The 17520-nt window shown below is 51.0% G+C and overlaps 1 protein-coding gene across 1 annotated transcript in view; it reads right to left on the minus strand.

Annotated features, from left to right (window-relative positions):
- TBC1D22A (TBC1 domain family member 22A) overlaps positions 1 to 17520 on the minus strand; it is a 334425-nt gene that overhangs the window by 27781 nt on the left and 289124 nt on the right. The window contains exon 12 of the mRNA XM_081249045.1: positions 7815 to 7910. Coding sequence (XP_081105171.1) covers positions 7815 to 7910 — 96 coding nt within the window. The remainder of the gene's footprint in view (positions 1 to 7814; positions 7911 to 17520) is intronic.

Consider the following 17520-nt stretch of genomic DNA (forward strand, 5'->3'; position numbering starts at 1 on the left):
TTCTCACTGTTGTGGCCTCTCCCGCTGCGAAGCACAGGCTCCGGACGCGCAGGCTCAGCGGCCATGGCTCACGGGCCCAGCCGCCCCGCGGCATGTGGGATCCTCCCGGACCGGGGCACGAACCCACGTCCCCTGCATCGGCAGGCGGACTCTCAACCACAGCACCACCAGGGAAGCCCAACATGTGTGTTTTATACATACATAAGAGGGTGTGCGTTTTACATGTATGGACATATATAGATGTGTGTGTGTGTATGTACGTGTGTAGATGTGGGTGATTTCGGGTCACACTTTTCCCCCCACATAGAAATATCCTGAGAGCACTTTCTAACATCAGTGACTATTATTTGAAGATGTGATTTTTGGTAGTTAGAAAATATTTCAACCAGCAACGTACGATAATCCAGGGCACTCTTCTGCCAACGTTGGATATTTAGGCTGTTGACGATTTGTTTTCCCGTAATTATAAGCAAGCGGAATTACCAGATCAAAGGTAAGGCTCTTGGGCTTCCCTGGTGGCGCAGTGGTTGAGAATCTGCCTGCCAATGCAGGGGACACGGGTTCGAGCCCTGGTCTGGGAAGATCCCACATGCCGCGGAGCAACTAGGCCCGTGAGTCACAACTACTGAGCCTGCGTGTCTGGAGCCTGTGCTCTGCAACAAGAGAGGCCGCGACAGTGAGAGGCCCGCGCACCGCGATAAAGAGTGGCCCCCACTCGCAGCAACTAGAGAAAGCCCTCGCACAGAAACGAAGACCCAACACAGCCAAAAATAAAATAAATTAATTAAATAAAAAAAAGGGTAAGGCTCCTGACATAGATTATTAACAGCTCTCCAGAAAGGTTGTATCTTACACTCCTTGTAGCAATGAAGGAACAGGCTTGCTTTATGCCAACTTCACCGATTTTAAGAAAGTGCATTTTAAAGAGCATCGCTAAGTTGACAGGTAGCATCTGTTTCAACTTTCAGTTCTTCACATATGATCGGAGGACATCTCAGGTTTCCCGAAGAGCTTGTCTCACCGTTCGGATCATCTCCACACACTGTCTTTCCCACGTAGACATTTTCTTCTTAGTTATTTTGTTTATGATCTTTCAGACATAGACATTTACAATTTCAAGGCTTAGCTTAAAACGTGTCACCTGAGAGAGAGCTGGCACTTTCTTAGCTTAGGCACCTGGGACCATTTGCAATAATTTGGGGTGCTTCGGTTCCCAAAGTCATATACGTTCTAGCCCCAACTGAGTGGGAGGGCGAGGCTGTGGTTGGGAATTCTCCAGGGAGACTTTCCTTCATTCCTGTCCTGTTCAGAGCCAAGTCTTAGAGAAGCAAGAATCCACACACCCAGCTCTGTCAGGCTTGCTCGCTTGGGTTCAGGGGTCCTGACTCACGCAGAGGGTTTCTCACTCAACATCCACCTGCTCAGGCTCCAGGTTCTCTTTGGTGCCCTGTGCCAGGCTGTCTGCACTTGGGGGCTGCCCACCCCCCAAGAGGAGCCAGCAGCTGCCCTCAGGGCCAGCACCAGTTCCATGCTGGCTACTCCTTGAAGAGTCCACAAATTTAGAAAATCCACTTTTCATGTCCATGGTGTGTGTGTGTGTGTGTGCCTGTGTGTGTGTGCATGTACCACGTGGGGGAGGACAAGGGGGTCCTCACTGAGCACTCAGTCACCATCCTGCAGAAACAGAAGGATACTGCAGATTTTATGGGACAGTCCCTGGTCTTTCCCCAGGTATTCGAGGTTGTCGATTTGAGATATTCTTTAGCATGTCAAGATGAATGTTCTCTTATTTCTACATTATTAAGAGTAGGGTTGGTTCTTCCTTTCTATTAAACTCAGGAGAAGCTACTGAATCTCTTAAGACCCCCCGTGCCTTGATGCTGCTGGTTTACTGCTAGGATGTTACAACAACAGTGAGCAGGGAGAAGTGAACACAGCTGCCCTGACCTTGGGGGGCCTGGCTGCAGGGCTGCCCCTGGCTGGCACCTGGTGCTTGGCTCCTGCAAGCTGAAGCTGTGTCTCCGGGGCCAGCCTGCCAAGACTGCCTGCACCAGCCACACGACGCACGGTGAGCACTGGCTGTCCTTCCGGGATCTGGAATTTTGGTGGGCAGAGGGTGCCTCCACCACCTGCCCCAGTAAAAACCTTGGGCCTGGGCTTCCATCAGCTCCTGGAGGGAGGCGGGCTCTGCGGGGCTCCGGTGGGGAGGGCGTGAGGAGACGCTCATCAACTTCCTAAGCCATTCATTTACTTTATCGTTGGTTCCTTCACCGCCTTTTATCATAAGCTGACTTTATTTTTCCATCTCTAACTTCTTCAGTTAAAGAGTTACTAGGCTTTTTAAAAAAATGTTTTTAAATAATAAAAGGCCATGAATTTGTTTACTAGCCCAGCACAGGCCACACCCCACACATTTTTTTTTTCCCTTTGCCGGTCACCAATTATTAGGGCATTTTGAATAGTTTGTGATGGGCCTGATTGAGGTTCACTGATAGAAGAAGGGGACCAAGAACTGCAAGTGTGAACTTTACAGACAGTAAAGCGGAGTCTATAAGGTCCCATATGTTTCTAAATTTATTCTATAATTACAGGATCACTTTCATCTTGACCCACGTATTCTGAAGAGGGCTCTCTCATTTCCAAATGCTCGATTACCCAGGTTTAACTTTATTATCTAGTTTTAAAGGATTATGCTCAGCAAATGCAGTACGTATTATTCCGGTTTTTCAGATTTTGACAGTTTTTATGGTCTAGATCAGATGATTAATTTTGTAAATGCTCCACAAACTCTTAAAAACAGATGCATCTCTGTACAGTTCAGATCCTACCCGAGCTTTTAAGCCATCAGACCCGCAGCAGCCTCGTTTTTTATCCTCATCAAATATTCGGAGCCTCCTCCTGCGGCTGCTCCATTCGGTGTCTTTCTGTTTGTAAAGTTTTAGACTCAGGTTTATTAACCTGCAGACAGAGGGAGACTTTGACAAAGTGAGGCGTGGACCACCGCGCCCAACACCCCAGAGCCTCTGCCAGACAATGTCTAACAGCAGAGGCACCTCTGAGCCGCGGGCCGCACTGCGGACTGTGGCCGCTTCCCCCTCCAAGTCAATGGGAAGACCGCCAACCTTGCTGTCCCCGAGTCTGAGTGGGCTGCCCACCCATCCCTCTGGGTTCCACATGTCTCACACCCTGTGGGCGTGTCCACCTCCCACCCCAGGTCCCACCCCCGCCCCTTTGGGCTCCTCCTCCAGCCTTACGGCCCCGCCTCCTACTGCACCGGGTCCGTTCCCACTCCTGGCTCCCCTGCCCTGTTAAGGAAGCCGCCTGGCTCCCTCGTGCCCTCTAAGGCTCCTCTCCTGATCACCACCCACACCCCGACCCCGCACGCTCAGCCCCAGCTTCACTGACTTCCTTCCCTTGCAGAGCAGGCCGGTACCTGATCCGCTCTAGATCCGGGTCCTTGGTTCTAGCTCCCCAACCTGCTGCTGCACCTGATTTATTACTCCCATCCCTGACCCCTGGCCTCACAATACACAACGCCCTGCTGTCCCCGCCCAGTCCACCCCCAGCCAGCCCAGCCCCTCGTGCGTGGAAATGGAGTCTCGTGACAGACAGCTCAGGGCCCGGCACAGAGGGAGGGCCTGAGGGGACATCAGAGGGGCCAGGGACATCAGAGCAGACAGACGCCTCCCCCTGGGTGCTGCCCCTGCCTGTCCCCACCTGGTCCCCACTGAGCGGCAACCTGCGATCACAGGAGACAAGGGGAAGGGCCTACGCGAGAGGAGGCCCCAGCGCCAGGGGTGCGGGGCACGGCGGCCACCACTCACACACTGAGCCCCCTCCGTGGACCGGCTGGGGTTTCCAGGCGGGGGCCCTACACCCGGCCTCACCCTGGGCTCACAGCCTCCCGGGTCCGGCGGCCACCACGCACGCACGGAAAGCCATTTCTCCCCATGAGGCTCGTCGTTCATCTACAAATATGCAGCAGCCGATTACCTTCTCAGAAATATTTACAGACCTCTGAGCTCCCAGGTCCCCACAGAGAAGGTCCCCGATTTCACTGGAAGTCCCACGCTCTGGTCACCATAATTAATGGCTTTGTCTACTCGGACAAACAAAGCACTGCATGCAGCTGCCTCTTTTGCGTCTACGGGACTTGGCCTCCTCTAAATCCAGAAGCACGATGACAGCTCCTACGTGGGGAGAAACTTCGAGGTCACAAAGCACCTCTGCAGCCACGCTGCCAGGTCACACCCCCCAATAGGCAGTGGGGTAGGAATGATCCCCCCTGGGTGCTACCCTCCCCACCGAGCAGCAGGGCCAGGGCGAACCAGGCTCTGATGGCTGTGAATGAGGACCAGGGGGGCCGCAGGGGAGCTGTCGGACCCCCGATGTCCTGGGACACCAGGACAAACTAAGCAGCTCAGACTTTGGGGGGATAAACTAGAATGACTTTCTAGGGTTGCACATTACCAACTGTTTTATAAGCTGCCCTTATGAATCAGCCAAAGAACCCGGTAAGGCCAGCACCCCCAGTGCACCGGCATCCCCGCCGGAGAGGAGGAGCGATCAGGGGTACGTGGCAGCTCTGGCTCAGGACCTGAGCCCAGCCCTTCAAAGGCATCTTCAGCCACGTGCACCCATCCTCTCTGGGCTCCACGTTCTTACTGTGGGCACCCCACAGAGGGGAGGGACCAGGTCAGCGTGCCAGCCGCACCACCAGGGGACACAGGACTGGGCACAGGGGGGCTCCTTCCCCCACAGGCCCTACAGAATCTGGTTAGAAAACGGCAGCCAGGGAGAATCAGGCCACGGGCGCTGAGGCTGGGACCTCTGTGGCTGGCAGGGTGGGGACAGGGGACTGGGGGAAGAGGCCGGCTTCAGACACCAGGGTGCGGTGCCTGTGGGCTGCATTTGGGCAGAGCTGGGGACCCGTCACCTGCAGGAAGGACGGCACAAGGTCTGCCCGGGAGACAGCGAATCCTCGGGGAAAAGTACAAGGTCCCTGGGGCCCCAGACCTCAGGGCAGGAGTGACCGCCCACTCCGGGAGGTGCTGCCCTCCAACCAGATGACCCAGCAACCCTCCCGGAGGTCCAGAGAACTGGACGCAACCAGACGCCTGGGCTGGGCAGGTCTCAGAAGCCGAAGCACACGAGAAGAGGCAGGACCCCAACTTCACTGAGCGTCTGGGAACTGGACGGAGGGAGCTAAGCCCATGCTCCCCTGCCCGCCAAAAGCGCCCACACCGCTGGGCGTGCTGAACACGAGGAGGACTCTGTCTTTCTCCTGAAGACGCCCCTCAGGAAATGACTGTTCCCACGGAGATGACACAGCGCTGTGCCATTTCCCAAGGGGCAAATCACGATTCTGCAGAGAGTGAGGGCCTTTAAAGCCTCTTCCACAGATGCTCCACTGTTGGACTCTCAAGCTGTCTTCCGTGCACACGGAATCATGTTCCTACAATGCCACAGTGCACACGCAATTGTCCTGTGCCCACCAGGGCTCCAAAGTTGCTTTATTTAATTTGTTGTCTCTTCTTGTTTACTTTCCCATTCAGTTCAATTCCCCACAACGCAGTGGGTTCACAACACGCCCTGCATCCAAGCCCATGACATCCAGGCCTGAGTCCATCCTGAGTTTGGGGGAGAATCAACCTCATGGCTCCTCCAGGGCCTGGCGCACCGGCTTCTGCACTGTGCTTGTCCCCTGGCCTCGGTGAGCCTCGAGTTAAGAGAGCAGGGCCCTGAAGAGGCCAGCAAAGTGTTCTTAGCAGCCGCCTAGGAGCACCCTCCAGTTACAACAGGGCAGCGTCTCTGGCCAGACAGCAACACGAGAGCGGGCAATGGGCAAGGGGCTCATCTTCACGTCTTCCAAGGCCACCAGGGACGCAGTCACGTCAGGCGGGGCGGCCACACTGCAGAGCCCTGGGCAGCCCTCCACAGGCTCCTGCGCGTGGGGCGGGAAGACAGGAAGGCCGAGCGGGGTGGCCCAGCACCACCCACCCGTGGGCACCTCCTCCCACCCAGCTCAGGGACCCTCGCGTCCAGGGCTGCTCCCAGTGGCCCTGGACCCTGGCAGCACCATCCCTGTTCCCAGAGCAGCAGGAAGAAACGCAGGGCAGGACCCTTTGCACGAGATCACAACCAGCTTCAGGTTCCTGTTCCCAGCCGGGATGCACGCCGGCGGGCAAGGGCCATTTCTCGGGCACGTGAGACTCAGGGGCCGCCCAGCGCTGGGGCTCACGAGCGGTTCCTGGGACAATGAGCCTTGGGCTCAGTGTGCTCCCTACACCCTTTCCGAACCACTGCCCCCCACCAGATGCGGGCCCTGCGAGGGCAGTGATGTCTGGCTGGGGCCTCCCAGAACCGTTTCCCCAACCAGAGAAGCCCCAGCGTAACTGAGGCAGCGACATCTGAGCCACCGTCAGCCTGGGGGACTCGGGCACCTGCATCACCTGTCGTCCAGGTGAGAGCTGGCTGGGCGCAGGTGTGGACGCTGGCCCTGGTCACCAGGGAGGCGGGGCCCTTCTCCCTTCCAACCAATGGCCCGGCGGCCACCCGCAGTCATCCCCCCGCCACTCGGTGACGCAGGCCGGCGCCGGGCTCTCTCGGCACCGCCACGTGCCCGACGCAGAGTGACCCGGGGGGCCGCAGGCCTCCCATGAGCCCAAGGGGGCAGGGCAGGAGGCTGCCTTCTCCCCAGTTCACGGACAGCAACCGGAGGTGGGAAGTGGCAGGGCGGGGCGAAGGCCACCCTGGAGCCAGGCTCCTCCAGCGCGGCTCCCGCGGGCACGGCCGGGCCTGTGCTGACAGCAAGGGCAGGAGCCGGGATGAGAAAAGGGACCAGGTCTCCCCTCCTAGCACCTCGGGGCGGGGCAGGCTGGGCGCTGGGCTCTGCTGGCCGGGGCAGAGGCCCTCCCCGTCCACCGTCTCCTGGTGGCCAAGATGGAAAGCGCCTGGCCGCTGCGGCAGGGCTGGGTGGCTCCCCACGGCCCTCGGCGGGTGGAGCAGGGTCCTCAGAGCGTCTGACAAGCACGGGAGTTGAGGGACCACGGGCCAAATGAGCTGCCCAGTGTCACCACACTGTGGCCTGGGACAACAGGGCCTCCTTCCCTGTCCGCTCACCTGAAAGATGAGGGGCTCGAGGAGGTGAAGCAGCCAGAGTGAGCCCCAGCCAGTGAGGGGCAGAGCCTGGTCCCTGGTCCCCTCCGCTGGTGTCTCCTCACTGCACCCCAGGCGGCCCGCCCTCCCAGGGGTCAACACCGCCCACAGTACCACCCCACAAGGCACACCTGGGGGCGGGGACAGGGTGGGGGCTTGGCCCACCTGGAGCCCCTGGGTCGAGCACAGAGCCTCTGATGGATGGGGGCGGGTGTAGCTCTCCCACGGAACCGCTGAGGAAACGTGGCTCAGGGAGGCTAAGCAACCACTCCTGGGTCACACAGCTACCAAGTGCTGGGCAGCCAGGCCATGTGATCATGCGGCCAGCCCCTTCCCTAACGCCCCACTCTCCACGGCTGTCACGAGACTCCCAGGAGCTCCCAGGGCCATTCTGATGAGGACACTCACCGGCCAGCTCAGGGGGTATGGTATCTCCTGGAGTCCACGACAGCACGTTTAATAAGGCCAGTGTCGGCAGAGCCCAGGCCCCATGTGATCTGTGCCCTCGGCCGTGGAGTCTCAGGCAGCAGGTCAGCAGTGACCACAGGCAGCCTGTCTCCAAGCTCCTCCACAAATAACCCTGTGAACTAAATCTAATACATCTCTCTCCCAGCAGGAAATCACACTTGGGTTCTTCTGAAAAGGCATTTACTTACTTGAAAATCTCTTTCTCCCAGTATTTCTTTCCTCCATCTCACGAGAAAAGCAGCACACACGTACAAGTGGAAATGCGCGAAGCCCTCGGGTTCCGACTGCAAGAGAGAACAGCCAAGAAGGTCAGCGTGCAGCCCAGACAGGCCGGCGGGAACACGGAGCGGGGCCGGCTTGCTCGCTTTTTCACTCAAGGCCTTCGTTTCTAATTCTCATCTCATTAAAATAAGGACAATTTTCTCTCTAATCGGGCAGCGGGACACAGCGGACGTGCCCAGCGACCAGGTGCTCGTTTGCTTTCTTGCACGGATGATGGGCAGCAACGATAAAAGGCCAATCTGAGGGGCCCCCATTCTACGCACCCCATGAGAAGGGACCCGTTTTCTCCACAGAGGCCGATCACTCAGCCCTGAATGAAAGGCAAGAGCAGAGCAGGCATCCGGCCTGGGCACTGCCCGGAAACGACGCTGACCGGAAGCGTGGGGCAGCGAGGATGCTGCGTTCCCCCCGAGTGGCCACCTGCACCCCTCCTCACTGCTCCCTGCGCTGCCAGGACAGACCTGGCAGTGGGCAGGGTGGGGAGAGGCAGACCCAGGGAGACGGGATAGGAGACCATGGAAATCATAAAATCCCAACTTGTTAGTGAGTCGGGACAAGGGGTTCAGCACAGCTGTGAAAAGAGGTCAGATGCTAGACGGTTTGACGGCTGAGCCAACAAAACACGTGCATGAATGCGGGACCTATGGGGTAGGAGAGAAAGAGGAACCAAGGATAACACCAACATCCCTGGCCTGAACAAGTGCAAAGAGGAAGCTGCCATTTCCTAAGAGGAGGAAAGGTTTGTGGGAAAGGGTGCAGGAGAAAGTGTGTTGATGGGAAGGTTGTGAGTCTGTCCTGTGGGCACGCACCTGCTAGGCACCCAAGCGGAGCCGTCAGGCAGGCAGTGGGACAGATGAGTCCAGGGTGTGTTACCGAGTCCAAGCTGGCTCTGCTCGCCGCACGACGGGCCAATAAATCAGAGACGAGGCGCTGAGGCGGGGAATAGGACTTTATTTGGAAAGCCAGCAGACCGAGGAGACGGCGGACTAGTGTCTTAGTAAAACCATCTTATCGGGGTTTGGATGCCAGTTTCTTGTATAGCACAGAGAGGAGGAGGAGATGAGAAGTAAAGTGAAAAGGCCATAAGTTTTGCAAATATCGCCTGGAATAATGGCCAGCCTCGGGGAGGGGATGTGTTGATTTCTTCTTTCTTGTAGCCAGCCATCCACAGGTGGAACAGGGTCCGGATGTTTCCCTGAACAAAGGCACTTTGGTTTAACATTCAGGGGACAGGGTTCCCTGAGGCAGGCCATTATGTAGAGACAGTATCCTTTTAGTGAACAAATGCAGCGGAAAGCAAAGGTTAAAGTAAAAGAAACAGATGCAACATGGAGTCAGAATTGGCTCTTCCCTGTTACAAGTACAAGAGGATGGCCCCACTGTCCAGGTCACAAGTTTACAGAGGGCCTAACGGACCGAGCAGAGAGCTGGGAGGAGTGTGAGGTGCTGCCAGAGGGTCAGGTAACACAAGCCCGGGGGGGTGACTGACCACTGGGTTTAGCCACACGGAGGTCACTGGTAGGTCTCACTGCTTGGAGTGTTAGAGGGTGCTGAGGAGAAAAGCCAGAGTCGGGAGTGTGCTTCTGCATCCCACTGCCCTGTGCTGGCTGAACTGGCATTGGCACATTGAGCAGAACTGCCGCAGTGTGGCGGAGTCCTTGCCTTCTGCTTCTTGACTTAACAGCGACCTGACCGCTGCTTTGCACCTTTCGTGCCGGAGAAGGAAGCTGTTTTGCACTAGAACTTTGTGTAGATAATGTGTAGCCAGTTAGGACAGCGCCCTCCTATTCCTAATTTACTAGAGTTCTTATGGATGGTTACAGAATTTCATCAGATGCTTTTCCTGAATCAACTGAGACAATATGATTGTTTTCCTTTAATCTGTGAATGTGGTGAATTACATTAGTATTAGAGTTTCTTTAATGTTGAACCAACCTTGCACCCCCGGTAAACTCAATTTGGTCACAGTACGTTATATTTTTTAATCACAGCTGGGCCCTGTTTGCTGATCTTCCATTTAGGATTTCTGCTCTCACACTTACAGAAAACTGGCCTCTCACGTTCCCTTCTAGAGCCATCCTTGTCTACTTTAATCATGAAGGTTGTATTTGTCTCTTTCCTCCTCCTCTTCTCAGAGTCTGTATGAGACTGGGATACCTGTCCTTCGAAAGCTGGCTAGAAATGGGCTGGGCATGATGTCTTCTTTGTAGAAAGGTCTGTATTCCTGATTTAATTTCCATATAATTATAAAACACTTCAGACTTCTTAAAATTTTTGAAAACTTTTTTTTGTAGGAATTTGCCACCTAAGTTTTCAAGGTTGCTCATAATATTCTATTTTTCTTTGAACCTCTGCTGCATTTGCAGCATCTAGACATTTCTTCTAAAATCATTATCCTTCTTGAAATGCAACCTTTAGAAGATCCTCTAATGAGAGGTCTTTTGGCAGTAAACCCTTTCAGTTGTCGTCTAAAAATGTCTTTACTTCATTCTCATTCTTGAAAGAGAGAACTGTTGGTTATTACTTTTAAAGATGTTAAAAATGACATCTTTTGGCCTCCACTGTTTAATGCTATCAATCTATTTGTCATTCCCTTGTAGGAAAACACACTTTTCTTTCTGGCTGCTTTTGAGATACCCTCTTTGTCTTGGATGTTTTGCATTTTCTTTATAATACTTATTCTCCTAGAGATATCCTGAGAATGGGTTGCTTTCATCAGTTTTGGAAAACTGTCATCCATTATCTCCTATCAAACATCCACCTGCCCCCTGCCATTCTCTGCATTTTCTCAGAACCCAGGTTAGGCAGGTGTGAGGTCTTTTCACTCTGCTCTCCATTTCACTTAACCTCTCTTTTTATATGTTCCATCTCTTTGTTTGTCTGGGAGAATTACTTTCTTCAAATCTTTCCTCCAATTTACTAGTCATCTCTTCAACTGTATCACAATTCCTGTTTAACTCACCCATTAAATTTGAAACTTGCTTCTTTTCTCAGACCTGCTTTGTAAATTATGAGTTTCCTTTTCCTCCTTCTTTTTCATTCACTATGTTCCCTTTTTATCACTTTAAACATGTTAAACTTATTTTCTAGAACATCTCAGATAACTTTAAAGTCTGTAGTCTTTGTAGATCTCTTTCTTACAGCTTGTTTTCTCTGCTGAGTCTTGCTCTTAGTGGCCTGCTTCCTTGTACTTTAGTGATTTTCCCCCTCTTGGAGCTTATGTTTTTTTTTTTTTTTTTTCTTTTTGTGGTATGCGGGCCTCTCACTGTTGTGGCCTCTCCCGTTGCGGAGCACAGGCTCCGGACGCGCAGGCCCAGCGGCCACGGCTCACGGGCCCAGCCGCTCCGCGGCATATGGGATCCTCCCAGACCAGGGCACGAACCCGTATCCCCTGCATCGGCAGGCGGACTCTCAACCACTGCGCCACCAGGGAGGCCCGGAGCTTATGTTTGATGAAATAAAATTATTTTTAAGGCAGGACAAGAAATGTTTTAACATAAAATTTTCTCTGCCAGCCTGGGCCACTACCCTTCTTTAGTGTGCACTGTGCACCTACGCTACACATGAACCAGACCTCCCAAAGGACACGGGCATGCCTGCTCCGTCACAGAAGGCAATTTTCTCCTGGCGCCAGCAAGGTAACTCCTTAGAAGATAACATTTCTTAATCCTGTAAGGGATCAGGATGACCTACTACTCGCCTTGTACATGCAGATCTGGACTATGTAAACTGTCAATAGGTCATTTGATGGAGTATTACTCCTTCTCTCGAAAATGTATATAACTGTGCTTTAACTTCTAACGGGAGGAATAGTCCTCAGAGCTTTCTGAAAGACTGTCTCCCAGGTTATTATCCTCAGGTTGGCTCGAATAAAATTCTCCATTTCTTTCTTAGATTGACTATTAATTTTTCGTCGACATGTTCCTTGAAACTTTTATCTGTTGGAATTGTTTGAGGCATTTATCAAAAATGGTTTTCTTTGGGGAAAAAAAAACTTTGTGCTTGCTTCTGCCAGAGCCTAAAGGCACTATTATCCCAAGACTACTTTCAACTAAATTTTCAGTTTGAAATTTTGTAAGACAAGTAATATGAATTGGGACTCCAAACTCATGTGAATGCAGGACTGTGGTTAGATATTCCGAAGAGAGGTGTTTTCCTTCCTTTTTCCTTAACTTCCATGTCCAAGGCCAAGAAAGGCGAACAGCAGCACCTGTTCAGTCCCTGGACAGGCTCCAGGTTTGTCTCCTGCCTGAGGCTCATTACAACCAGGCAGAAGGCCTTGGAAATTAACTGGCAGGTGCCCCTGGGTGAAGGCCTGCTTTGATGTTGTTGCTCCCTTATCTCTCTCGATTTACATTTTCTCGAGATTTCTCCTATAGGATAGTCTCTCTTCCTTTGCAGTTATGTTTTTGAAAAATACACCAGCAGCCTTTTCTGTATCCTGTGATGGAGGGGCCTCTTAATTTGCTTAACAACCTTTATTTAATCAGGGAATGCAGAGGTCAGCCTCAGGCCAGCCCTGGGACCCATCCTCACTCGGAATTCAAGAGGTTGGGCTGTGAATCCTGCATCCCCATAAGGTACCCCCGGCTGGCGAGTGGAGTGCAGTATAAGCCACGCGTTCACAGGAACACAGCATTCGGGGAAAATGGAGTTTTACAGCTTCGCTTAAGTGGATTATTTGTCTTCGATGACTTGGTAAATTATATTAAAACAGCAATTTAATAAATAAAAATTTCATATCCTAATGGAAACTGGGCTTCTGCTTTAATGAAGCTTAACCTGGACAATAAACATCACCATCAGCTGCCCGGATGAGACAAGCCTAGGAGGCAGGCTCTCTGCAGCGGACGCCCACACATCGCAGGGCCCACCACCCATGCCCACTCAGGACGGGGGTCTCCGTCGTCTTTGGGATCTGGCACATGCAATCGGGACCTTCCCGACAAAATCAGCCACGTGGACCAGCCGTTTCCAAACAAGCCCAGGGAGGAGCCGGCGAGTACACAGAGAGCTCTCCAAGGGAAGAGGATGAGCCTTCGGGAAGCCCCCTGGGCAGGGGCCACTGATGGATGACCACGGCGCCGACCCCCTGGGAAGCACAGCGCTGCAGCCATTTCAGAGCAGGCTCTAGGGAGGTGCCTGACCCTCCAGTCCAGGCCTTCCAGCCGCCACCGCACAGGGCCCAGGCTGCAAATCCTTATCTCCCATCTCCCCAGGCTCCAGACGACTTGGGAGGGAAAGGAGGCCAGAGAGCTGGAAAGACCACTCAGCGGTACACCAGGACGACAAGCAGGCCTCTGCCTCCGTGGCGGCCCATCACCTCTGAAGAACAAGCCTGTTAGCAGAGTCTCCTCCTAAAATGCTCACCCTCAGGATTCTGAGGCTGGGAATTCTGGGGGTCAAAGAGAAACACCGGTCCTATAACGAACGCCATTTTTAAAAAATCATAAATCTCTCTAGCTGAGGAAAAGACAATTCACATAAGACCCCAGATGCACTTGAAAATGACCATTTAAAAGCCCCAATCCCATTCCAGTCGGATCAGACATCTGAAATCTCAGGTCTTAAGATTTTTATTACCTCCAATCAACTGTGTCTAGCAAACCAGACAGCAAACCCAAACCCCGCTCCAAAGAGAAGGCAGCAGGATGATGGATGCCCACGTCACTGCAGGGGACCCCCGGCACTCAGAGCCCCTCCCAGGGCAGACAGAGGAGAGGAAAGGACACCCTGACAGGCCAGGACTGCAGGCAGGTAGGCAGCCTTTGGGTGTGTGGGGCCCATCCCTGTAGGATTTTCCCTGGGGGAGAGGTGGAAGCACCCAAGAATGCATCACACCAAATAAATGCAAGACAGCTGTGGGAGAGATGCTCAAGTTCTCTGAAAGATATCAAAGAAAACCTAATAAACAGGAAGATACACCAGGTTAATGGACAAAAATTTCAAACCTGAAAAGATGTCAACTGCCTTCCATTATAATTTATAAATCAATGTATTTCTAATAAAAATTCCAACCATGTTTTTTTGTGGAACATGAAGCATATTCTAAAGTTGATGTTGAAGGGCAAAGGGCCAAGAATAGCAAGACAACCCCACAGATGGAGAGATAAGGGGAAGATTTACATCCACTCTCAAGACATTTTGTGAGACTGATGAAGACCATGTGATCTGGGCCTAGGACAGGTGGGCCAGGGGAGCAGAGACCCCAGGCACAGGCCTGTGGTAATGTGGGTATTTGTCTTTGGCAGACAGGGTAGGCAGACCAGCTGGGGAAGGATGGATTATTTGATAAATGATACTGAAATAACTGGCTATCCACATGGAGAAAGTAAAATTAGGTCCCTACCTCATGCCATACATAAGCCCCAAGTCAAGGTGGATTACAAAGCAACCTGCAAAGGCAAAACCTTAAGAGCACAGGCATCAATTTTTTAAAAAATCAGTAAATTTGACAACACAAAAATTTAAAACTTATGTTTGACAAAGGCACTGTAATTAAGGTAAATGTATAAGGCACAGACTAGCAAAGGATATCTGCAGTGCATATATGACTGACAAAGGACTGTATCCAGTATCCAGTATATATATATATATGTGTGTGTGTGTGTATATATATATACATATATATATACACACACACACACACATATTTTTTTGTTGTTGGTTTTTGTTTTTTTGTTTTTTTTGCGGTACGCGGGCCTCTCACTGTTGTGGCCTCTCCCATTGCGGAGCACAGGCTCCGGACGCGCAGGCTCAGTGGCCATGGCTCACAGGCCTAGCCACTCCGCGGCATGTGGGATCTTCCCGGACCGGGGCACGAACCCGTATCCCCTGCATTGGCAGGCGGATTCTCAACCACTGTGCCACCAGGGAAGCCCGCACACACATATTTTTTAATCCTCCTAAGAATCAATAAGAAAAAGACAAACTACCTAATTAAAAAAATGGGCCAAGGATGTGAACAGACCTCGAGTGGTCAGCAAAAATAGGAAAAGCTGCTCATACTCACTGGTAATCAGGGATGTGCAGAGCAAGACAGGTAAAAGAAAGATGTCAGTTCTTGTTTTTCAAATGGGCAAAGCCTAGAAATTGTGAGGACTGCAGAGTATAGGAGAGGATGTGGGCTGAAAGGAATTCTGCGCATGCTGGGCGGAGGGGTGGGGGGATGCAACTGCTGTGAAGAGCCTGGTAATATCGAGATGTTTGCATCCTGTAACCCAGAAAAGTCCTGTCCTAAACACAGCATCTCTTACATCAGGGTATAAGGAGACACAAATAAGAACGTTAGGATTGAGCGCTGTTTGTAACTGCAAAAAACTTAGAAACAACTCAAATGTCCTTCAACAGGAGATTGGATAAATTATAACATATTCATAGAGTGTGAAACTATAAAGAGTGAAAATAAATGAAATACAGCTACATCCATCAACATGAATAAGCATTAAAATATAAAGTTGAATACAAGAAGCAGGTCACAAAAGAATATTTAAGTGTGATGCCGTTTATAGAAAGTTTCAGAATATCATCAAGATCATAAATATTGTTTATAGATATATATGTATGTGGTGAAAATGAAAAAAAAGCATGTTTAGAAATTATAAAAACCAATTTCAATGTAGTGGCCACCTCTGGAGAATAAGAAAGGAAGCTTCAATGACAAATGTGAAATTTAATTTTTAAATAAGTAAAATGATCTGAAACAAAAATGAAAAACAAACTGTCAGATTTGACAGAGCTGTGTAGTAAGTACACAGGCATTCAGTGGATTATTAGCTACACTTTCTGTATACTTAAGACTTTTTAAAATTTAGGTAACTAATAAGAACCTACTGTACAGCACAGGGAACTCTACTCAGTACTCTGAAATGACCTATATGGGAAAAGAATCTAAAAAAGAGTGGATATATGTATATGTGTAACTGATTCACTTTGCTGTACAGCAGAAACTAACAACATTTTAAATCAACTATACTCCAATAAAGTTTTTTTTTAAGGCTTTTTATAATTAAAATAAAAGAAACAGACTGGGGACTAAATTGCAATGGTCTTTTCTGGGGTCACTGGGTGAGGGACCACTAATTCCTGTGGCTCCAGCCCAGTCTGGCGCATCTGTCTGGCCCCAGCCACCTCGCTGTCACTCAGACTGTGGCCTCGGGTGGCTTCTGACCTCCATGACCTTGGGCAACCCCTGCTCATGTCTCCTCCCAGGGCCACAGGCACAGGGGGCGGGGGGCAGCCCCTAACTGCCCTCCGTCTTCCCTTTGACCTTCCTCTGAGACTCTTTCCTCTGCCCTTAAACCAGCGGGGCTGTTGGCATGTTTACACTCTTACAGAGAAGGCTTGATTTTTGAGAGAAGCTCAGAGGATGAGAACTTAATGCAGAAGAGCTGTCCCCGGGGCAACCGGCCTCTCCCCTCTCCTCCAGCTGCTGGCCAGAGGCGGAAGATAAACCCGGGCGCTCCTAACATGACTTTTCTTCAAACTGCATGTCAGGTTCCACAGTGGATCTAGCTTTGCTTATAAAATGACAAAATGAAAGTTTGAAATGACTACACGATTAACTAAATGCAAATGACTTACATACGGCATACACTTTTCAAAAAGTAGGCAATCAGGCAAAGAAACAGCTTTCCTTCTATCTTTTATAATAGAGAAATTGTGATAAAAGGAACAATTTTTCACCTTTAATCGCATCATTAAACTTTGCTTATAATTTTTGGCACCGAAATAAAATCGAATGGCCTTCTGGCACAGGAGATTTTCCTATGTACATGTATTTATGTAGATGGATTTCTGAGGCCATTCAAACGACAGGAATTGTTTCCCATTTTTTTGTGCAGATCTGAGTGCACCAACTTCAGCTGTGCAAGCAAAATCTTTGCTATGATTTCCTTTGAAATATTCATCACCAGGCCAGTGCATTACACAATTACCTACCAGGAATGCAGAGCACGGCCATCTTAAAATTCACACCAACGCCCTCATGTTTGGGGCCTGGGCTGGTAATGGAACCGTAAATCACATTTCATTATGCAGCCAAATCCTGAGGCATAAATGAGCTGGTGCTCATCCAGCTGGCCTCAGAGTGACTGATCTATTATCTCTTCCCAGATAATTCAGGCATGTGTCTGTCCAAGTCTGAGAACACTCCAAATGGCTAAATGACAAAGGTCACGGCCAGTCCAATTCATTCCGGGAGTCACTGGTTGGATGCTCATCCAACAGGGAAGGCTGGTCTGGGAAAGGGAGGTGACCCACCTGCTGTCGCTCTGATGTGTCAGCAATTCCCAACTGAAATGAACATTTTAGAGCTGGAAAAAGCATAAGATAACAAAGAATGCTGAAATATTTTTTTACATTCCTAATAAATGTTTATTCCTTTGTTGATGATGTATCAGGGTTCTCTGGAAAAACAGCACCAAAAGGATGTATGTGTGTTGGGACAACAGGATACACACATTTATATATATACATATATATGTGTATATATACATACACACACACACACACACACACACACACACATGCACATACATATGTATAAAGAGACTGACTAAAGAAGCTTGGAGAGTCCAAAATCTGCTGGGGAAGCCCAGCAGGCTGCAGGCC

This window comes from Mesoplodon bidens (genome assembly GCF_964165515.1).
Source record: "Mesoplodon bidens genome assembly, chromosome: 11".
NCBI classification, from domain to species: Eukaryota; Metazoa; Chordata; class Mammalia; order Artiodactyla; family Ziphiidae; genus Mesoplodon; species Mesoplodon bidens.